This window comes from Cucumis melo, chromosome 4, assembly GCF_025177605.1.
Source record: "Cucumis melo cultivar AY chromosome 4, USDA_Cmelo_AY_1.0, whole genome shotgun sequence".
NCBI classification, from domain to species: domain Eukaryota; kingdom Viridiplantae; phylum Streptophyta; class Magnoliopsida; order Cucurbitales; family Cucurbitaceae; genus Cucumis; species Cucumis melo.
This window is the reverse complement of record NC_066860.1, coordinates 13,138,610-13,162,315: the sequence shown is the minus strand read 5'-3', so window position 1 is coordinate 13,162,315 and position 23,706 is coordinate 13,138,610. Positions and strand designations below refer to the sequence as shown.

Below are 23,706 nucleotides of genomic sequence, written 5' to 3'. Positions count from 1 at the left end.
GAAGTTGTTATGGCTTGTGATAGTTTGAGTGCAATATGTCTAGCTAAGAATCAAGTTTTCATAAGAGGACTAAGCACATTAAGAGTTTTAACATGATGAAAATTGGTATATCAAACATGTTCCACGTGGCAAGTTTCAAAATTGCATAGACTTGGTGAATGTTCAAAATTGTTAGTGGTCCCTTCTAGGACACTTTGAGGCATTAAAGAAAAGTCTAGGCACATCTAACACTAATTTTTATGTTAAATTTGGTACATTTGTTATCTTTAAGAGAATTTGCAAATCATGGTGGAGATTTGTTAGAATGTCTTGATTATGTTATATGATGCTTTGAAAGACCTATTATAATGTGGTCTAGGGATAGCACACCTTGGTAAGGGTTAAGGGCACTACAAAAAATCGAAACTCTAATGATGCAGAAACAGGCGTTGGAATAAAGAACATAGTAAGAAAAACCTTTTCGTGATGTCGTGAAGAATGCATCGACATTGTAGAGCTCTGCCGATGAGGCTTCCACGACATCATGCAATGAGGCATCGCAAAAACGTTGAATTTAAATAATAATTTAGATTTTTACAACACCATGCATGTACACGTTGTCGTTGCCCCCACAACTGCCAACGTTGCGTTTAACTCGTCGATAGTTGACATTGGTTTGACCAAGTAGGCAAAAGGTTGAACATTTAAAAATTCTGACACATTTCTATGATGCCAAAATGCATGACATCCTGAGAGGTGGATCACTTGCCGACATAGGGTAGGTAACGTCGCGAGATATGTGACGTTTTGATTGCTTTTGACAAGGTTCTCATGATGCCATAAGTGACGGCGTTGACAATTATTGGAGAAACGACAATGCCATAAGTGACAGCATCGCGAGTAGGGGGTTCTCCCGATGTTTTTAGACTGCGTTGGGAGATCTCCACTCATTTTAGTTCTGTGAATCATAGAACCCAAAACCATACGAAGAAAAGAGGAGGAAAGAAAAGAGGGAAGAGCTCGCCGTCGTTTGCCACACGTCCGCTACCATTCTCCATCCACCATCTTCGTGTCATCGTCCATTTAGTTTGTCGTCCAGTAAGAAATTAATCATGCACAGCGGGAACAGGATCCAAAAAACTACTCTAATTGCACTTTAATTAACATGGAACCTTAAACTGAAAAAGAATTGAAATTAGGGTTTTTCTAAAAAAACATACACTCAAATCTCTATTTTTTTTTAACTACCACTGAGGTTAACCCGATATACTTTGGATGAAGAATTGGGTTGTAGGACTCGTTGGATGAAAGAACCGAGAGAGAGAAAGAAGATGGAAAAGATTTTTGGAAAAGGGTTGGGTTTTTTATTTTTGTTTTAGAAAATAAAAAGGAAAAACAATTAGCCCAATATTTTCTTTAACATCACCAACCTTTTTCAAAACAATCCAAGAGCCCAATTTATAAAGAATTCACATGCAAGGTTGCATGCATGCAACCTCATGGGCCAACAACACATAACCCACTAATAATTAGTGGGCTTAATGTCTTCATATATTTAATGTCTCCATTTTGATTTTTTTTACAACTCTCACTATTTCCATCATTTTTTAGCTTCCAAGTATGGATCTACATTCATATATTTAATATTTAAATCTTATTTAAATATAAAGCTCTATCTGTAATCTGAAATTTGATGACAATATGACATATACTTATCAATTTCTCTCTCCTTGCCTAATACGAACAATTCGACTCATCCTACCATATTGTTCTAAGTTTATTCTATATGAGCTAGTAAGGGAACCTAATGGCCCTAAATACTCGAACTTAATCTATATTTATGTCTCTACATAAAGTTCAAGTTTACTCAAAATAGCCTCGGGACCTTAGTTTATTGGATTTAAGATTATAGTATTCAATTTCTTAATAACGACTTTATTGAATAGAATATGATTATAAACTACTAGTTTTAAGACATAAATTTTAACACGTCTATACTAGTAAAAATAATGTATTTGTTTCTTTTTTTCATTTCTAAAAAATATATAAATTGTATTAATATATTGTATGTATAAATTGTATATAGTAGATTGTATAAATATTGTATGTGTATTGTATGTGTAGACTGTAAATTGAATAAGTAAATATCTTTGTAATTTAAATTGTAAATTGAAATTGTTAGAGTTTTTTAGTTATAATGTATATTTAATTGTTTAATAACCAAATTATACGTATGAATGAAATTTTAACAGTTGTAATATGTTAGGGAATAATTATTATTGAAATTGTTATAATAATTATTGAAATTGTGATTATGATTGTTATTAACTGTATTGAAATTTTTAAATTTATGAAATTGATGAATTTGAAGAATTTGAAACTTTTTATTGATGTGTTGAGGCTATTCTGCAGTGATGGTCATAGCCTGTAGTTTATTATTTGTGAGCATGAGTTGTTTGTTAAAAGTAAGGTGGCATTTATTTTGTTAGAATTATACTTGACCTTACTGTAAGATAATTGCATTCATTTAGGTTCTAGGTCTTTAATTAATTCTTTATATATTTATGTCCGTAGATGTCTCTCAACCTACTGCTCGCACTCCTAGAAGACGTGAGCACTCCAGGAACCTGGAGTTGGATAGATACGTTGCATAAACTAGGAAGATCACCATATTTATCTCTCCAAGGCAGGATAATCCTATCTTGCCACACGTCGTTTCCTTTAGCAATACTATCAGCGTGTTAACGCGAGATACTTTTCCAGTTCGCTTTCTTAAGTAGGTTGTGTGACATCAGAGTACATCGAGCTCGTTAAGGGCGATTTACAGGTAAGTTTTTAAATCACACGTACATATATGTTACCTATATGTATATACATAGACTCAATCCTAATATGTGTGTACTTTTCTTTACAACAATGGTTCGTGATGGATTTCACTGATCCAACACTTTCTCGGTTTGTTAAGCATATGGTCACTGTGTGGAAGGATTTTAGGAGATAGAACCACCGCCATTTCAAGAAGTTCGACGATCCTGAACAGGCTCGTGCCAACTCACCCTCCAGATTGAGGAATCGAGTGCAAGATTGGCACTTCCTCTGCGACCACTACCTCACTCGACAATTTCAGGTGATTTATAACTTTTAATGTTCTCAATTGGTACTTCATTTGTTTTTTATGTAACATTTTGATTTTTTTCATGTATGAGCAATCGTCGATGAACAAATGATTTCAAAACTACTAAGAAATAAACAACTAAAATTGAACTAAAGGCGGACCATAACTGCAGGGATAGCCCAAACGAATCTCAACCACAAATTACATGATTTTTAAAACAATAATAGCCCTCGCCCCCTCCCCCCTCAAATTTTCAATTCCATCCCCCCCCCCCCCCTCCCTACACCCAAGTAACCCCCCCCCCCCCCCCCCACTCCCACCCCCTTGAAAAGTTCAATTCAATCCCCCTTCAAAATTCCAATTCACCCCTCCCCTAATTCTTGACCCATTCCATTCAAATATTTAATTAAAACCTCCTCCAATTTTCAAAGTTTCAACTCAAATTTTAAATTCCCCAACTCAATTTCTCAAATAACCCCCTCCCTCTTCAAATTTTCAACCCACATTCCAAAATTTTAATTCAAAAACCAAAATTAAATAATATCTTAAAACAAATTCACCATTCAATTTTAAACTAGCTTCAAAAAAACAAAACTATAAACATAAACTAACTAACCTAAACTAATCTAACCTAAACTAACTTCAAAATTATACAACAAATGGTTTGAAACTTCCCAAAAAGGGAAGAGCGACGGCACGGTGGCGGTTTCCTCTTTTTCTTGTTCTCTTCGTCTTTTAGTTCTGTGAAATACATAACTAAGACGAAATATATAGAGGAACTTCCGACGTACCACGAAGATGTTGAGAGATTTTCCTCTTTCCGACGCTATTAGTGACTCATCAAAAATAGTTAGAAACATTCCCAATGAATCATTAATGGCATCGGAAATAGGTATCACCCATTCCCGACGCCATGCATGGGGAGTCAAGAATTTTGCTCTGACATAATTAATGTTCGAGTTTTTTCGAACAGCCCATGCAAGTCATCGAGAAAGGTGTATCGATTTTCAATGCATTAAAAGAATCGTCAAAAACAGGTGTTTCCATTCTCGACGTCATGCATGGAGTGTCAAGAAAAGTTATATATTTATTTTAATTGTAAACTATTCCCGACGCCCTAGATCTGGAGGTCGAGAATGGCGTCTTGTTTTCCGACACCCTTCATGAAATGAGAAAAGGTCATATTAAAATAATATTTTCGTCGTGTTTTAACATATGTAAAATGGCATCTGGAGTAATTAATAAAAATTTTATTTAGAGAATCAAATGTTGGAACTCCAATCCCAGCTTACCCCAGAGGGTTCTCAACCACTCTCTAGGGACAAGATATGTGAGACAGTTTTGGGTAGACGATCGGGTTACTCAAAATGTCTTAGTTGGAGCTCTAAGCTAAAGTCCCAACATTCTACTGACTGTTCTTCATCTACATTTGTCAGGTAAGAGCTAGCGCACGCCAAGGAGGTTAACGATCTAAAAACTCATCTTGAGGCAGTAGAAGAAGAGAATAACAGGAAGCACGAAGAAAGTGCTTGCTTGATAGAAGCACAGGCTCGGCAGATGGCAGTAACCTATTTGCGCCGCCATTACCAAACTAGGTAGTTCCCTACTGCCGACGTGTTGACCATGTCGGCAAACAGTACATCGGTAGTAACCATTTGCTGACATCGTCCCATTCGCACGTTGGGAATACCTTTCACGACAAGTCTTTCATGATACCCTTCTCGACGTCTTTTTCTGCATCGACATAGTCTCTCCCAATGCAACCCTGACTCTTGCCAACGTAGAGATGTGTCAGCAGACCCCCAACTTCTTGTAGTGGGGCAACACCTATAAATCTATTTAGAATTCGTATTTAGCATATTTAACTATTTAAGGTTATTATAATTATGACCCTAAGGTTTAGAGAAGTGTACTATGCAAACTCTCCAGCCTTAAAGGCCTCATTCATTATGTATTATTGAACATTCTCTCTAATAAAATTGTCCTTTAGGTATAACTAATACACTATTAGTAAGCCACATGTATTTATGTGTCTATTATTTTCTCTTTCTCGTTTTTCATATTCTTTGTTTAACTATTTTATAACAATCTTGTGGGAATTCAAGATTGACGAACAAACATCTAAATTGTAACATTTATTTTTTGGTATAATGTAAGATATTGGAGTACGTTTGGACATCTCAAGAGTTTGTGATGCTCCCTTTTCGAGATTCTAGTGCTAAAGGATCACCTTTTCTCATATGAATGGATTTTCTTTATTTTTTACCATATATCAATCTTGATGGTTAGATTGTAGTTCTATTTTTAAAAAAAATGATATTCGAATTTAAAATTAAACATAAAAAAGTATGTAACGACATTTGGTAAGTTTAAATAGATTTGTTGTGGCTTAACTATGATGGCCAAATAATACATGTTATTTTAACTATCGGAGAATGGTCAAAAATGTCAAATTTGATAAAATATTTACAACATAGAGTAAAATTTCAGATTCTATCAATTATAGACATTGATAGACACTGATATTCTTCTATCAGTCATATTAATAGAATATAAATCTATCAGTGTTTATCATTGATAAAATCAAAAATTTTGTTTTATGTTGTAAATATTTTAGTTTATTTTACTAGATTTAAAAATGTCCCTTAATTATTTATATGTTGATATTTAATATATGAGTTTTCATAGAGTACATTTTCATAAATATAACAAACTACTAAAATATTTACGATATATGTAACAAAGCTCGTAAAGTTAGCCATTTTTTACATATTTCATGGTTGCCCTTCCCTCTTTCTTCTCCCCTCCGCAGCGATTTTTTTATCGCCTTTCTTCCTTTCCTCTTCTTTTTTTCCGTTGTGATTTCTTTCCATCGTCTTTTTTATTTTCCTCTTCTTTTCTTTTTTTTACATCATTTAGATTTGGGTAGTCAAATTTGATTTCTTTCTATCGTCTTTTTCTTTTTCTCTTCCATTTTTTTCCACTTGCAATTTCTTTTCATCATCTTTCTTCTTTTCCTCCTATTTTTTTACGTTGTTTAGATCAGGGTAACCAAATCTAATAGACCATGTGTAAAGAATCTTGGAGAAAATCGTTTAGATTGAAGTAATCAAATCTAAATGATCGTGTACCAAAAGAATGAAAAAAATCATTTAGCCAAATCTAAACAATCGTGTACCAAAAGAATAAAAAAATCGTTTAACTAAATCTAAACGATCGTGTAAACAAATCTAAACGACCGTGTACTAAAAGAATCTTGAAAATTTTCGTTTATCCAAATCTAAACGATCGTGTAACCAAATTAAACAATATAATTGAAAAAATAAATCGTTTAGATTTCAAATCTAAACCACCAATCTAAACGATCGTGTACCAAATATATTACGCGTGTTGTTGACGACGTGATTGACAGGACATTTTTAGCATTTTCCATTGTGGGCCTGTGGGCTTTTTCCGTTTTCGAACTTGTTCTATACGGTATAAATATTTGGCCACTTTGTTGTACTTTTTAAAAGGGGATAGTTGCAAATGTAGCAATTATATTCAAAATAATTAAGTATATAGCAACATTTTAAAAAAATTGCAAATATAGCAAAATCTGTCAAAATCTATCAATGATATGAGTCTATCACTGATAGACCATGTAGTAAATGTTGGTCTATCACTGATAAACCATAAGAGTCTATCAACGATAAAAGTCTATCGCTGATAGATTTTGCTATATTTGTAATTTTTTTAAAATATTGCTACATACTTAATAATTATTCTAAAAATTGCTACCTATTAAAAATACCCATTTTCATAAGTTAATTGTTTATAGTTTTTGTAGTTTAAATTAGATTTAAAAATTATTTTGATTCTTATGCTTTGGCTTTGGTTATTTTGATTCTTATACTTTGGCTTTGGTTCATTTTCATCGCTGCCATACTTTTAAAATGTTCATTTTAGCTCTTATATAAACTTTGGTTCATCTAATGCTTCAACTCTCAGAAAACAACAATTTTTTATCTCTTAAAAATAAAGTAAATATAAAAAACAACAATTTTTTATCTCTTAAAAATAAAGTAAATATAAAAAATGAAGGGACCAAAATGATCAATGTTTTAAAGTTTAAGGATTAAAAATGAAGATTTTGAAGGACCAAAATAAACAAATTTTGGAGCGTAGGAACTAAAATGGAAAAATGAATCAAAACTAAAAGTTCAATGACCAGATTAGAATTTAAACCTTCAAATTACAAATTTTGTTTTAAACTATATGATAAAAAAGATGAAAAGAAAAAAAAAAGTCAATGGTACTGAAAACTCACCCAAATCACGTTGGGTGTTGCTTCGGTCCGCTCCTCTGTTTTGAATGCGTCGATAGAGTTCACTTACAAAGTAGGTATCAATGTGGTGCCAAGCCGAGTACCATCCAATACATAAGTTAGTGTATAATGTACTTAGCTTGGAAACACAAAGAGAACTATTTATCCTTGAGATTGTCACTGCGGAGTATTTATAAAGCACAACTTTTTACTCCGTTGGGGATATGTGAAATATCAATGGTGTTAGAGTAAGCGTGAGCCTCAAGGTTGTAGAGTGTCAGAAAGCACAATTCGAACATTTTCAATGAAATTTCACAAGCTCATTTGAATGTCCTAGATCGTTAGGGTTTGGCTTTTCCTTTTGGATGCATACTTTGGGCTTTTTTCTTTTCTTTTTACTTTGGACTTTTTTCTTCTTTTTTTTCGATGGGTACATTTGGTTCCTTCAAAGGTTATTTTACTCACTAACGTGAGTTGAGTTAGCAAAAATTATGAAGCCAATATTCTTACCAACTTTATTGTTGAGTTGTAAAAAATCAACTTTTACTACCTCTAATGTTTCCAACGCCTTCACTTGTTGACTATATTATTGACGACTAACACTGATGACAACCATCGTTGACAACTATAGCCACCTAACTCTGATGATAACTTTGGTAAATACCACCTCTGGTGCCAACAAGCTCAACTCAACTAACACTCGTATGTATCTGAACACACAAAAGGTCGAGTTCAAATCCCATCACCCCTTAGTTGTATTACAATTCCTTTCAAAAAAAAAACCCAACTCTGATAGCCAACCAACATTGAACACCAACTTTGGCAAATACCATATCCAATGGCCATTTTCAATAGTCAACCAACATTGAACACTAACTCTAACGACCAACTTTTGTATGATATATTAAAAAAAAAAAAAAAAAAAAAAAAAAAAAAAAACTCGTCTAATGACAATTTTACTTGGTTACAAATTTTCCATTCTACTCTTTTAAGATTTGGAAATAAATTAATGATTTCGTGCTTCAACACTGTATACACACACTCCTTCATTTGCACAAGAATCATAAGATTTCTCAATCCGATGCACCCATATCTATTGCACATTCAAATCATAACCACCAACATTTTACTTGCAATTAAAAAAAAAAATCAAATATTTTTAAATCCTACAATTATTACTAATTGAAAAAATCTACCATCCAAACATTCCATGTTTTACAAAATAATATACAAAAATATCTATGAACTATTGCAAAACACAATATTTTCAAACAAATAACTATTAGTTTCTAATTCATCAAGTACACTAAATTAACAAAAAATTAATATTTGTGTATTCAATTAAATCGCATAATCAACTTGTGATCAACAACACAAATTGCACCTCATTTTAAACATCGTTAGAATATAAATAAACATTGTATTCAAATAATTAACTATTAGTCAGTGTCGGTCTAATCCCCAAACTATTTAACACAACTTGTATTCAAAATAAATTTACTTAACAAATATGATGAATAAACTCAATATATGAGTGGAAAAGGTTTATTAAAGGAATAGAATGAATAAACTCAATAATAAGTGAAAAAATGAAATCAAATTTTCTTTGCGTTGGAAATAACTTTAAACTTTAAATTAAGAAAAAGACATAAACCTGAGCACAGGCTGAACTTTGCAAAATATATATATACTTGTCCAATTAAAATTACCGTGTAATGAAAGCAATTCAGCATGAAAATAAGATTAAAGAATATAAATACTAATAATTTTCTCATCAATTTTTTGTAAAAAAAAGAAAAAAGAATATAGGTAACTTCTTATACTAAAAATAAACCATTGAAATAAAAATTGAGCCATCAAACATAAGGTTCTTATATATTTTCGATAATTAATTTCATGATTACAACGACAGGTAAATGACTAAAGAATGCAATCGATACTCAAACCTTTTATAGACACGTAGAGCATGCACCCATCGTCTTCTCCATCTCTGCATCTTAACCTTTATAGGATGAATTCCACTTCCAAATTGGTTGAGAAAATTGCTATCACTGGAATGAATTCCACTGCTAAATTGGTTTACATCAACTATCAGCTAGTTCTATTTTTCTTGTGGGAATAATGATTGCATTCATGGAGCCGTTGGCACATTTTCTCCTATGAATCCCCTTCATATTCGTCTTCATTCAAGCACCATTCTACAATTCAAATGCCACTCTAGTTTCAGATTCTCTAGAAAACAAGAATGAAGTTGTGGTTGAAGTTGAAAGGAGAAGAATCATACAGCGGCGTAGGGCAAATGGGTTTGGGTTGTGCAAATCGGATTGCAATCCGTTCTCAATCGGATTCTTCAATATTTCTAAGGATTGGGATCCATTACCATCGGGAGAATAGTTGGTAGAAAAAGGATGGGGAAAAGATGGTCGTTTGGCGAGAAGACAATGAATTAGAGGTGAGGAACGTACGAGAAGAAATACAGATTTGATAATGCAAGTAAATTTGAGTACATATATAAAAGTACTCATATTTATCGCTTCAAACTAAAATCTCGCCGTCTAAAAACTACATGTCAGAAGTCTTGTATTTAGTTCTAGATTCAGCCACCAAATGATCCCCATATTTTGCTATTTTCTCCAGTTTCCTCATTTTTACTTATATTTTTACTTACATAATCTCCAAAATCAAAATCCAAAATCCCTTAATATTATTAAAAGCTATTTTGAATTTTCAAAAAAACTTATTTTCAAAATTAAACTGCACCCTTAATATACTTTAAACAGGCCAAGCCAAAAATGTTTATTAGATGAGATTTGGCAACAATCACCACCCACTTACCTCGAATCTTCAATAGTACTTGGCTTGTATAGAAAGAAACCTAACTGCATCAAGGAGATCCATACTGCATTATGCAGGAGGAATATAAACAAACCATGCAACAGAAATTCCTCAGTTGTTTCTCCTCCCAGCTAGCTATATATACATATATACACACTAAAGATTTAAATGTGGAAAATTTTCTTTTCAAAATACCTTGTTAATTCCCAAGAGAATCCATATCCACAACCCAATCATTTCCTTTTCTGACCTGCAGACATTCTGAGAGGGAGGAATTTGGATGGGTTACTGAAATCAAATATGAGATAATTAACATACAATATCAACCAAAACTCTGAACGATACTTTTTTTCCTCAAGATAAAATAATTTAATCCCAGAGAATGAAATTAAATCTTAAAATCCCTAGTATATCGAAGGATAAAGACGAAACAAATGCACTTGATTTGACACTCAAGCGATAGCATTAGCAGCACTTGCAATTCTAGGCCAGAGATCAGCACATTCCTTTCCAATTGGACCTGTAATAGCAGAACCTGAAAAACACAAGAAAAATAACTATTCAAGTCCACGAACACAAAATAACAACTATTCAAATACCCTAACACATCCACAGTACAGACAAGAATCAGGATAGAACAGCATCGATACTCCATGCATTTCTAGCTAGTATGCAACTGGCTTTTTAATCTTTTTGGTCTTAGAATAGTAAAGCGAAATAAATACTTCGATGCAGCATTCCAGGTATACAAAGAGTCAATGAAAAGGTAAAATATTTGGGGTGTGATAATTTATCTTATTCTATTAGCATATTACAATATCATTTAAGACCACACACGAACTTGATGCTAAGTTTAAAAGCACGATAAGACCATACCCTTCATCTCTCCTTTGGGGTTTACGATGACACCAGCATTGTCTGCAAAACCGGAAAGCTGTTAGTCAACAACTATAAAATTCAACTCTAAATGGGGTCTATATCAAGTACATGACAGTTACCCAGTCTCACAAGCAAAGGAAATAGTTAAACTCCATTCGTGAAACGACCCTTCTCATCACCAGACAATATTACTGAATCATTTTTTATTAGTAACAACTACTTTCATGCCTTCCCCATAGAATTACAACAGAAAAGCACCATAAATACTCTCAACAACATCCATTATAAACCATTTTTGCAAACACTCCACACTATAAATGGTCACTTGACTTCTATACAATTAACAAAAAGCATGAAACATCATAAACAGAGATCAAGGCTTCGCTAACCCACATTTCATCCATACCGTCTGCAAACCCATACAACTCTTCAAATTAAGATCGATTCAATCAGACAAAAACTAATCCGCTGATAATACCATCCAACCGATCAGGATGAATTAGAACGTTTAACTAGAAACAGACTGACCTAACAGCAAGCAAATAACACAATTGAGAAATTCGAAAAACAAATTGAAAAAAAAAGAGGGAGATAAGTTGAGTGGTTTATGACCTTCGAAGTACATGAAGACACCGTCCTTTCGGCGCCATGGCTTGCGCTGCCTAACAATAACAGCAGGTAGCACCTTCTTCCTGAGGTCAGGTTTTCCCTTCTTAACTGTCGCCATGACCATATCGCCAACACAAGCTGATGGCAAACGGTTAAGGCGGCCCTTGATCCCCTTCACGGAAATGATATAAAGGTTCTTGGCTCCTGTATTATCAGCACAGTTCACTGTAGCCGCCACAGGTAGACCCAGCGACATCCTAAATTTGTTCCCAGCGGAACCTCCCCTACCTAAATAGATACAAACCAACAACACATCTCAAATCTCAAATCTAAGAGTAGCAAGCACAAAATCAAATCAACTATTCAATATACAGTTGTGTATGAAGAGAACATCGGTAGAAGGAAAAGGAACGGAGACAGAACAATGAGATCATACCTCGTTTCGACATTGTTGACGGGCTCTTCGGCGACCGTCTCGATCACTCTCTCACTCCCTCTCCCTCTCTCTTCTCCAATGAGCAAAGGAATGGGTTCTCAATAAATGAAAGACGACGGCAGAGAGTCAGATATTTCAGGGGTTAGGGTTTAAGTAGCTCTGTTTGGATGCAGATTTTTCCTATCCTTTCCTTGTGTTGCCAAGCCGAAACGAGCGTTTCACATCATCTATGTACGACACGACGTCCTTTCATGATTTATAACCTTTCAATTTGTTTTATAAGAGTCCGTCAGATGAATGACTCAAAATTTGGGCAAATTTTGTTAAATGACTCAATTTTTGAAACAAAAGTCGAACCACCCTTTGCTGATTTCAAATTCAAATGAAATTATCAAAATGTATGTACATAAACAGAAAATAATCACATTCTAGATGTTTGCCGTCTCGCTTTCTCTAATTATTTTCTCACTCACAGATCACTACTTTTACTCAAATTTGTCTGACTCTTACTCTTGTTTCTTTCTCTTACTCTCTCTCACATTTTGACTCTCGCTCGTACTCTCTCACTCTTTACCACCCTCTCTTCACCAATGTTGGTGGTGCTGGAGTTACTTACGTGGAGTCGTCGTGCCATAGAAGAATACGCAAAGTAGAAAAAACAGACGAAGAAAGATGTGCTTAGGAAAAAAATAAGAGGAAATTGACAAAACTAACATCATTTTGTTTTACATTTCAAAAGTAGTACAGTTTTAAAAAACTCGTAATTTTGTTTTTCTCAATCATTCTCGGTCGAGCTCGGCCTCAAGATCCTTTGCAAATTTTTAAAAACTCTTTCAATAAAATTTCTCGGTCCCTTTGGCCTAGTTCATCATCGAGGTTGTGCGTTTTTATTAAAAATTTAAAAAAAAAAAAAAAAGGATATATCAAATGACCAAAATACCCTTGGTACCATAAGTGTTACATATGATGGAAAACGATACATGCGCAGCAGAATTAAGATCGAAATTTATTCTAGATACAACTAACTAATTATAGATTAACATGCTTAATAACTACCTTAATTAAACAAAATTAGGGTTAACAAAAGTCATACCTTCGTAGCTTTTCGATTCCTCGATAGTCTTGTCATGAACTCGAACTGGGACCACCACTAATGTTTACCCGCTATTATCTGGACTTAGAACCGTGTTGTGGGACCCGTTCAATGAAGGAAAATTGAGAGAGGAATGGAAATTTAAAGAGGAAACTATGTTGAGATTTTTAAAGAAAAAAGATCGAAATAATTTGTAGTTTCCGAATACTAAAATTGACAAAAGTCTTTTTAATAAAGAAAAATTGCCTATTTATAACCTAATTACATGCAAAATTGCATGTAATTAGTTGGCTAAATCTCAATGTCTAACATTCCACTAACCATGGAACTTAATGGGCTAGGTATCTACATCTCATGTAACCATTTATTCCACTAACACTATCTCATTAAGTATTAGTGGGATTATCCAACAAAATGTTGGTTTTTCCCACTAACTAGTCGAAGGGGAATATGGTCATTTGACCATTTAAGTCAAATTCAAACTTTAACTTTTTACCATTTTGTCCGTCTTGACTAATTTTGACCTCCCAAGCATGAAACCGCATTACTTTTTTTAAAATTAAAATCACGTTTGAATATAAAGTCGGTCAAAGTTTGACTTTTCAAGGTCAAAAGTCAACATTTTGATTTTTTACAAGTTTGACCATTTCCATCAATCTCTATCTCAAAGTTATAATCGACGGTTATATCAAATATATTTTTTCAGTTTTTCTCTCTTTATCTAATTCAAACAATTCGTATTATTCTAACATATTGTTATAAGTTAATTCCATATGAGCTAGTAGGAGAATCTAATGGACCTACCGATCATGGGCTCTAATGATCCGAGATTAACTGGCTAAACCCTTTTAGACCAAGCTAATCAACATTCATTAACTAACGGGTCATTCCACTAAAGTCTCATAGTTGCACTCCTCTCATTATAGATATATTTCTGTCCATCTGATATAACCATGATCAGTAAGTTAATCCTTCACAGGTTGTTCGTAACTTTGGCTGGGTCAAAATATTGTTTTATCTCTGAGACTACATCTTGTTCCTTAAGTCCCACGATCCACTATTGAACAATTGATTTTAGGTCCAGCCTATAAATCGAATCCCTTTCGGGCCAATGAGAGGGTGGGGTCCTTTGTTCAAGACTTGGATTCAGTCCTTAAGGGAGCAACCTATCTACTAACCCTAAAAGTAGGTAGGAGTGAATTTCGTCTTGCATCCTAGGTCCCTAGCCATCCACATGGTCTTACCCTTAAAATGGAAGGCTTATCGGACTAGCGTCGTTGAGCTGTCTCCATCTATGCAGATCTAAGGATAATTCTGTTTGAACAAAAGTGCATAGTTAGCTCAGAATTAAGATTAAGTTATCTAGGTCATCATAGTCAAAATAGTCAATTTTATACAATTAACGATGTTATAACTAAAAAGTGACTATTTCATTGTTCCAATCTTATGTAAACTCTTTACATAAGATGCCCCAACTTCCATGTCTCTACATTAACGATTTAGGATCACACCGTTTGTACTAACTATAAAGTAGGCCGCATCCATAGTGTCCCCAAAATAAGGCGTCCAACCTTATTGACGCACTATAAACCATTTAGGCTATATACTCGAGCTTGATCTACATTTATGTCTCTACATAAAGTTTAAGTCTATACTAGATAGTCTCTAGACCTTAGTTTATTGGATTCAAGTTTATAGTATACTAATTTCACTAATAAGTCCTCAATAACCACTTTATTGAATATAATATAATTTTAAACTACAAACTATGAGCTTTAGCACATAAATTCCAACAACATATTCTCACAAAACCCTAAATCCTAAACACTTTTCTCATTTCGTCCATAAAATAAATGAGATTGCCACTAAAATCTTTCAAACTTCCCTAATTCTTGCTTTCCCAAATTTGAAGAAGCTATCCTCAAACTCAAATCGGTTTAGGTGAATTACTTTAAACGATTCCATAGTTTAGGTTTTAGTTTTTAGTTTTTAGTTTGAAAGTTGAGGAGGATAGGAAACTCTATAGTTTTGGTCTTCTAATGTAGTTGCATGTTGAGTTAATTTGAGCCAATTTTGATGATGTTCTTATTTTTCTGATCTCTTTCGGTAAATCTCGACGATTTCATGAATCTGGGTCCATATAGATGATGAATCTCGATCGAGATCTATGAAATTATCCCGAGATTCATTGAAGGAGTCTCGAGATCAGATGTGTTTCACATGCATTTTGTAGGATAATCTTGAGGACGATTTTGCTTGAGATTGGACCAAGATTACCCCACAGAATGCATGCAAAACCCTAATCTCGTGGTAATCTGATGCAATGTTATCCAAGTTTAATTGCTTATTCATGTTTTCTCGGTCGAGAATACCTCGAGATTGACTAGAGATTCATCATAAAATACTGATTTACATGTATTTTCTTTTACTTGCAGATGCCTCTTGTCACAAAGATCAATTTTAAGGACTTTTTCTTGGCCAACCTGACATGTTGTTTTGCACTTAACGAAGACAGTGTTGAACATAAAAAATAAGCAAACCTAATCAAGTACACATGTTCATGAAAACAATGTTTAGTCATTTCCTGGACGTGAAGTTGATTTTCGATGGATCACCCTGCCACTACATCCTCCTGAGAGAGGTTGAAGACAAAATGGGACGACATTATCTCATTTAAACTACTCAGTCAAAAGTTCTGCTTTGGACGGACTTTGATACAATCACGAGGTTAGGGACTAGGTTGAGACGTCCTATCTGATTTGAAGAGGATAAAGCTTGGAGGTTAAAACACCTCTACCTTAGCAATTGGTCTAACATGAATAGGTCGGAGTTGGATAAAGATTACCCAAACCTAACTTTTAAGAGTGACAATGATGCTGTGAAGATGTCACTCTTCTACTCATTGAGTTGACCGTGATGGAGAGAGAGAGGAGGCAGCATATGGACTCGACCATGTTATGCCTCATTAACGACCTTAAGGACTTTGTGAGCTACGATTGAGGTGAGTTGATATACACGAAGACCCTATCTAGCTTGAAAGAGGAATCGAGGGAGAAGGTGGCCGCTATACATAAGAAAAAGACCTCGAAGTTCTACAGCCTATATGGCTTCCCCTTTGCCTTCCAGGTTAGTAACCTAATCTTGCTTATTATGTTTTATTTAGTTATATACCTAATTATTGTTCTTTTGTTAATGTTATTCTTGCATATTTAGGTTTGAGCATACAAGATGGTGTCGCTTATAAGTGGGTGGGTAGTCAATAGGGCTTCGCATTATGTGATACCATGCATCATGCGATGGAGTTGCACTTACTCACCTGGATTTAATGTGATTGAGTCACAAGTCTTCATGTTCCGTCCTTGTTTCTTTTGTTATTCCACGATCACATTATGGTTTAGGGTGGTTTAATAACCGATAGTTGTTGTTTGATGTTCCAAATGCAAGTTGTATGCAAGCAATTCAACCCATAGAAGAATAGCTTGCATACCTAGATCGGGTTCTTGCCATCCCTTCTACGGAAGGTTACTAGGATATCCCTAATGCTCCTCTTCTAGATGACGATGCTCCTCCTTCCCATCCTCATAGCCAACATCAACTTCAATTTTCCGCCCAGTGTCAACCTACACCACATGCACATCCTCGTGAGGATAACACTGAGGGCTTTGCTTCAAACATTAGTGGTCTTTCAACATGTCCAAAGCTTAAGGCGGAAGCAAATATGCGCCACTTTGACTCTAGGCCCGACGATATGGAGTTAAAGTTGGACCACATGGACTCCCGATTTGATCGCATGGAGTCCTTCTTTACAACCGAGTTATCAACCATAAATGAGTTGCTTACGGTCTTAGTCGTGATATGTCGTGTAATGTTTTTGCTTGTTTTGTTTAATCAATTAATTAATGTTCAATTGATAGATTCTACTTCGTTTGTGTTTGATGTAATTTTCTGTTTCTTTTAGAGTGTGTCTCATAATCCTCAATCAACGCCTAGAGACACCAATGACGACAAGGACTATGAAGAATGAGGTGGTGAGGATAAGGCTATAAACGAGCACCCCAGTGTTGACGTCGTTAATCCAGTTGTGGTCCCATCGTTAGATGCCAACTAAAATGATAGGGTTTAGGGTTTATCAAGAAGAGTTAGCGAACTCGACAGTAGGCGTATCAAAGGTCCCCATTGAAGATGTCGTGGTCCTCATTTGCCCATGATTGTAGCGATGTTAAATATGGTGTCCCACCTTCTCCAATCCTTCCATTTGACAAACAACAATCCGAAGAAGTTCATTTTAACATACAAAGCCTCACCTCTACTACCTTGATCAAACCATTGAGACAAGGAAGAGGTACATATGACATGTAAAAATTTTTTTGGGTTACTTAAGTTGAACTAGATTTTGATATATTATAGGACAAGAAAGTGCCTCCACCGCGACATAGGAGGAAGAAGCCGGTTAAATTTCCCTATAGTGATGCAAAAAATATAAGGAACTTGCTAATGATTCCTTGTAACTAGTATCGGTTTCAAAAGTTATAGAAATAGTAGAACTGATATATGACCCCCACTAGCCAGTTGATGCAGACATGTGGAGGGTGTACTTGTCATCGAGGGAAAGTCCAAAAATCAAGCATGAGGAGCGGGTTGTTGTCTACTCTTTCCAGAAAAAGGATTTCTTCTAGACATTAGAGAAGGACATCTAGGTTGTTGAAAATGTAAATTTAGGGTTAGCACTAAAATTTTCTATTTAAATATTACATTACTAATGTTTGAACTTTTTGTAGACCATGGATCTATTCATGATGCACATTCAACAAAAGATGCACTCAGAGAGCAAATTTATGCATATACGAATTTACGGTATTGGACGCATCATTCATGGTTAGTTCTCACACTTTATGTTTAGATTGTCTTAATTTGATTGATGCACCAGTGACTACTTACTATTTTTCTAGTTTGTGTTATGTAAGGACTCAATTCAACAAAACGAAATCATCACTCAACGTCTTCATGACGGAGAGATTTTAATGGAAGATGACAAGAAGGTGCCATGGACAGACCAAACTGCACATGCTCAATTATGGACCCATCCAGATATGAGATAAATAAAAATATAAGAGATAAATAATTAATTATGAAAAGGGAAAGAATTAACAATTGACGAAAAAGAGATAAATTGGTAAATATTTAAGGTTAATTAACCCAAAAATATTTACTACCCGTGTCAAAAAACAAAAGGTCATCAAGTCATTAAAATATTTTTATAATTTTCATATTTACTTTTGAATATTGCAGACAATTCATCTTTTTTTTTCTTCTTTGCGATTTGTCATCTTCTTTACCAGATTTCTTTATCTTCTATTCCATATTTTCTTTCTTCTATTTTTAATTGATTTGTTCTTCTAATTAAATCTCTTATTTCATCTTCACCATTTTTGGCAAGATTCTATGAATCTACTTTATCTTCCTTATATTTGAGAATAACAAAATCGTTTAAATATCATTTTGATATGATCTAAATGATCGTTTACCATTGTTAACACGATCATTTACCATGATCAATACGATTGTTTAAATTTGAAGTATTTTTTCTTTCGTTTAAAATAAACTAAACAATCATTTAGCATGGTCAACACGATCGTTTGATTTGAAGTTTTTAACTATCATTTACATTGGACTATATGATCGCTTACCATAATCAATACGCTCGTTTTCCATGATCAATAGGATCGATTGCCATGGTCAACACAATCGTTTGACATGGTCAACATGGTCATTTAAACTTGAAGCTTTTTTTCTCATATTTAAAAAGAACTACATGATCGTATATTAGGACCTAAACAATAGTAAATCATTCGTTTAAATTGTTGTACACAATTGTTTAGAAAGAAGATTACCCGTGAGGCGTGTGTCCGATTAGTCATGTGTTGATTATGACATTTTTTGTATTTTTCATTGTAGGCTTGTGAGCTTGTGAGCCTTTTTTGTTTTCATAATTGTTTTATGTGGTGTAAATATTATATCGGTTTGTTATATTTTCGAAAAAAAAAACTCATTTTTTATAGAAAAGATAGATTTTATCTAATAATAATTTACTTTACAAAAAAATTTGAATTTATTTTTATGTTACGTGATTAAAAAAATAATGGATTCAATTTATCCAAAATAGTAATAATTGATATTAAATATATATATTTTTAAAAATTGATAACATTTCCCTTAAAATAATATTTTTCAATAGTTTTATAATTTATAAATATATTTGTTTTGAATGAAAATAAAAGAACCGTGATTTTGAATTTAATTTTTTTCTTAGTTAAATTTCATAAATATAACAAACCTACTTAGAATAAAATGAAAATCTAACCATTTTTTTAAATATTCCATGTTTGTTCATCCTTTTTATAGCATTTCTTATCTTCCTGTCTGGGATTTTTTTTCCTTTTCTTCGTCTTTGTTCTCTTCTTCTATAATTTTTTTTTATTTTTTTCAAACTATCATATATCAAATATAAAAGTTTTTTTTTTCAAACTATTATTTGATTGTTTAAGATCGTGTGCAAATTGTGAAGAAAAAGTGTTGGGATATAAGATAGCCAAATCTAAACGTGTAATAAGTCAAATCTAACAAAGCATGTTAAAAAAATGTTTAAATTTGGGTCGTAAAATTTAATCGATCAAATCGTGTACCGATAGTGTATTAAAAATTCTAAAAAATTTTGTTGTGATTTGACTACTTAGATTATTAAATATAATCTATTGGGTATTTAGATTAAATATAAACGATACCAAATATAGGCGATGCCAGTTAATCACAAACAATTTTTGTATTTCCCAATTTGTAGATGAACATGTTGACTCTTTCCGTTTTTGAAATTGTTTAAATATTTTTGATGTGTTATATGTATGTCCTCTTCTTTAATGATGATTTAATATTACTCATACGCTTTTGCAATCCTTTGTTTCTAAATAATTCACCTATTCTTCATGAGCTATTGAAAAGGTGGAAAAGAAAACCTTTCTTTAGAGGTTAGTTTGTTAAACGTTCAAGCAATTTAGAGATCAATAAAATGACAAGAGAGCAGTGAACTATTTTGTTTTTATTTTTTTATTTTTTATTTTTTTAAGCCCATCAAGAATGAGTTTATAATGATTTGTTATTTTTACAATCTTTTATATTTTTTCTCCTTAAATATACAACAATTGATGAATTTTGAAATAAATATAATAGAAACATGTATTTTAGATTTGAACCTAATTCTCTAAAATCTTCCTAAGTTGCCAGAAAAACTCCAAAGAAATAACAAGGTGGCTAATAAGGAAAAAAGGTGAAGTTAGAAAGATGGGTAGACTCCAAAATTGTATCAAATCTGTAAACAATCTCAACTTTTCCACTCCCAACATCGCAACAAATCACAAACTCCGTCGTGTTCAAGTAAATCCTTTCCGAATCAAACCCCACAATCCCAACCAATCTCCGACTGTTTTCATTGATGCCAACAACAACATCTTCAACTCTCATTCTGCACTTCAAACTCCACAAACAATCCCTATCTTCAAGAACCCGTATCTCAACAACCTCCCCATCCGTCGAAGCCATCATCAGCCTCCCGCCCGCGATAGCGAGGCATCGTAACAACACACTTCGCCCATACTCTGTTTCTTCATAAGGAAACCCCACTTGATAAAACTCATTCCTAAGCAAATCAAAGGCGTAAATGAAGGAATTAAACTCCAACCAATAAAAAACTCCGTTCAAAACCACCGCCGATGGTCCTTCAAATGGCAAAAATATAGTATCCATATCAAAATACAAATCCAGCCGCCGCCATTCCCCCGTTTCTGAGGCGAAAATCTCCATCGGTTTGAACCCAAAATTTACAAATCGAAGGATGGTGAAAGACACAGAATCATGTGAATGGAAGCCGATTTTGACACTGGAGATGAGATTACTTGGTTTGGGGATGGGAATGAGTTGAGTTGTGGAGGGATTGAAAACAGAGTAATGGATGGCGGGGTTTTGATTTGGTTTGCTACAGAGGAGGAGGCCATTGCTGGAGGCGAGAAGACGGAGATTGGGGAAACGGGTTTTGGTTAGAGAGGTGGGAGACGAAGGGAAGAAGTGAATGGGGGCGCCATTTTTTGGGATGTGAGAGCTTTGAAAGAAGAAGCCATGGCGGATTGGAGGGGAAGGAGGAGTGTGGAGATGGAGAGATTTGGTGAAAACGAAGGACTGCCAAAGCTTAGAGACAGAATTTGCAATGGCGAGTGATCTTAGAGAGAAGTGTTGGAGAATTTCGATTGTTATGTCATGTGGTATGAAACGACTGTTGTGCTCCTCCGCCATGGGATCTTCCTGATCAACATCGGAGCAAACCATTGTTATTATTCAGATAAGAATGGAAATTGAGTTTTCTTTTGGAAAGAGTCCATACCGTTCTACATATAATAACTAAAATTTTCAAATATTCTTCAAATCTTATATATTTTCATTTTTCTTTTCCAAATTTGATCACCTTTACCAAATAAAATCATATTCTAATCAAATAAATATTCCAAAGTTTTATTTTTGGCATCTATATCTATTTGTTCTTTATAATTTTAAACCTATTTTAGTTTTCAAAATGCTAGCTTCTCAATTCACCACAATCTATTAGCAACATCTTTTGAACTTTAGATTTTTGTTTTTAAAATCAACTCCAATTTATTTATATATATATCTATGCTAAATTTCCAGAGAAATTATTAGCAAAAAAATTTAATAATAATAAAACTAGAATTTGATAGATTTGATTATGTTTTGTAAATAGTTTTAATTTTTTTCTATTATGTCTATAATTTCTAACCCTTCCAAATTTTAATTAATATAATTCTAAAAGATTGATACTCTTCAATTTTTTTTTTAAATTAATAGAAAATGAATTGGTCACCCCTAATTAGAATTTAGAAAACACTTTTTTTAATGATAACCAAAAATCTATAGGAAGTGGCCAGCTATTAAATTTTGAAAAAAGAAAAAAGATTAGAACACAAAGAAAATAAAAAAATTAATAATGAAATATTCTCAAATAAACCTAAACCTAAACCAAAAACATTTAACAATGCGTTTTTCCTAATTGAGAATAAAAAAGAAAAAGAAAAAATAATGAAGAATTTATACGTATAGCAAAAAAGTTATTTATAGAAAAGTTAATGAGTTATGATTTTGCTTATTTTACTATTTTTAGAATGTCGACAAATAATTATAGATTCTAATGTGAAATTTCAAATCAAAGAAATAGTATTTTATTAAACTAAAATTAGAAGTTCTTCCTGGGCTCTTCTCAGTTACAGTAATTCCAACAAAAACAACTATGGAGATGGCAAAGGAGAGGCGATAGTTGGTAGAAGCTTAGCCGGCATGTCCTTAATATTATTTGCAAAAGAGGAAGTTCTAAATATATACATAGATATAGAAATATGATTTTTTTAGATAGAAAATACCAATCCCTATTCTTTATTAGGAAACTATGAAATTTCCTTTTTCGTTGGCAACATCAATTTTCTGTCAGAATTTAGAATTTAGAAAACACTCTTTTTAATGTTAACCAAAACTCTATATAATCTGGCCAGCTATTGGATTTTGAAAAAGGAAGCTAAGACTGGAACACAAAGAAAATAAAAAATTATTGGTTATCGTAAATATAATGATATATTATAAGTGTAGATATCCATAATCTACGTAAGTTACAATTTTCATATAACTCTTTCATTCAATTCCATATTGTAACATTCATTCCATTGAATTCGTAACCTCCTATAAATAGAGGAATGTGGTGTCTTTCCATTGAATTCCATAATGTAATCTCCTATAAATATTGTAACACACCACAATTGAGTTTAATTGTCTTATCTTCTTCCTTTCTTCTCTATTTTTCTTTTATGTTCTTATTTAGTTTTTTGTTCTTTATTTCATAACACGTTATCAGCACGACACTCTACAATTTTATTATTTGCAAAAGGTAAGTTATAATATTAGTTTTTTTATTTTTGTATTTGTGAATATTGCATGAAACAATCCATGTATACATCATGCATAGTTTAAATGTTTGAGAATGTAATATTTTATACCTATTGCATGTTGTAATTTTACATATTATGTTTACATGGTTATTGTTTGTTAAAAAATATTTTTAGTTCATGATAAGATTATAGTTTAGTTCATCTTAATTTCTTTATGATTTATGTAATTGTTTATGTTTGGTTCTTTTTTCAATTATTTTAAGATCTATGTATAGTTTATGGGTTTTTTATGATTTGTGTTTATAATTAGTTGTTTACTTTCTATTAGTATAAGTATTGTAATTATTTTTATGCTCTAAATGTTTTTATCAATTTACTTAAGTATGTTGTTTTAACATATTATGTATAAGTATGTTGTAAAATTAACATTTTTGGTATGTATTGTTGTCAATATTCCAT

At 33.1% G+C, this 23,706-nt stretch overlaps 2 protein-coding genes across 3 annotated transcripts; both read right to left on the bottom strand.

The window, feature by feature from the left end:
- Nucleotides 1-10,398: 10,398 nt before the first annotated feature.
- LOC103489844 (60S ribosomal protein L23) lies at nucleotides 10,399-12,392 on the bottom strand. 2 transcript variants are annotated; one of them, XM_008449161.3, is made up of 4 exons: nucleotides 12,160-12,392; nucleotides 11,727-12,011; nucleotides 11,112-11,153; nucleotides 10,399-10,770 (listed from the first exon to the last, which is right to left on the bottom strand). In XM_008449161.3, exons 1-4 carry the CDS (start codon nucleotides 12,170-12,172, stop codon nucleotides 10,688-10,690), a joined length of 423 nt encoding a protein of 140 aa, XP_008447383.1. In that variant the 5' UTR covers nucleotides 12,173-12,392; the 3' UTR covers nucleotides 10,399-10,687. The 2 variants fall into 2 exon arrangements, with proteins under 2 accessions (XP_008447383.1, XP_050940262.1); XM_051084305.1 differs by having other exon boundaries at nucleotides 11,727-12,007; nucleotides 12,160-12,258.
- Nucleotides 12,393-20,557: 8,165 nt separating this feature from the next.
- LOC127148924 (F-box protein At5g18160-like) lies at nucleotides 20,558-21,625 on the bottom strand. Its single transcript, XM_051083356.1, has one exon. It carries the CDS (start codon nucleotides 21,623-21,625, stop codon nucleotides 20,558-20,560), a length of 1,068 nt encoding a protein of 355 aa, XP_050939313.1.
- Between the last annotated feature and the right edge of the window lie 2,081 nt (nucleotides 21,626-23,706).

What these genes read in the sequence shown, in the direction of transcription:
- LOC103489844 (XM_008449161.3), bottom strand. An exon ending in TGTCTTCATGTACTTCGAAG is followed by an intron (nt 11,154 to 11,726) that starts GTCATAAACCAC and finishes CCGGTTTTGCAG; the next exon opens with ACAATGCTGGTGTCATCGTA. An exon ending in CCCCAAAGGAGAGATGAAGG is followed by an intron (nt 10,771 to 11,111) that starts GTATGGTCTTAT and finishes TGTGTTTTTCAG; the next exon opens with GTTCTGCTATTACAGGTCCA.
- LOC127148924 (XM_051083356.1), bottom strand. Translation starts at nt 21,625, where the DNA reads ATGGTTTGCTCCGATGTTGATCAGGAAGATCCCATGGCGGAGGAGCAC.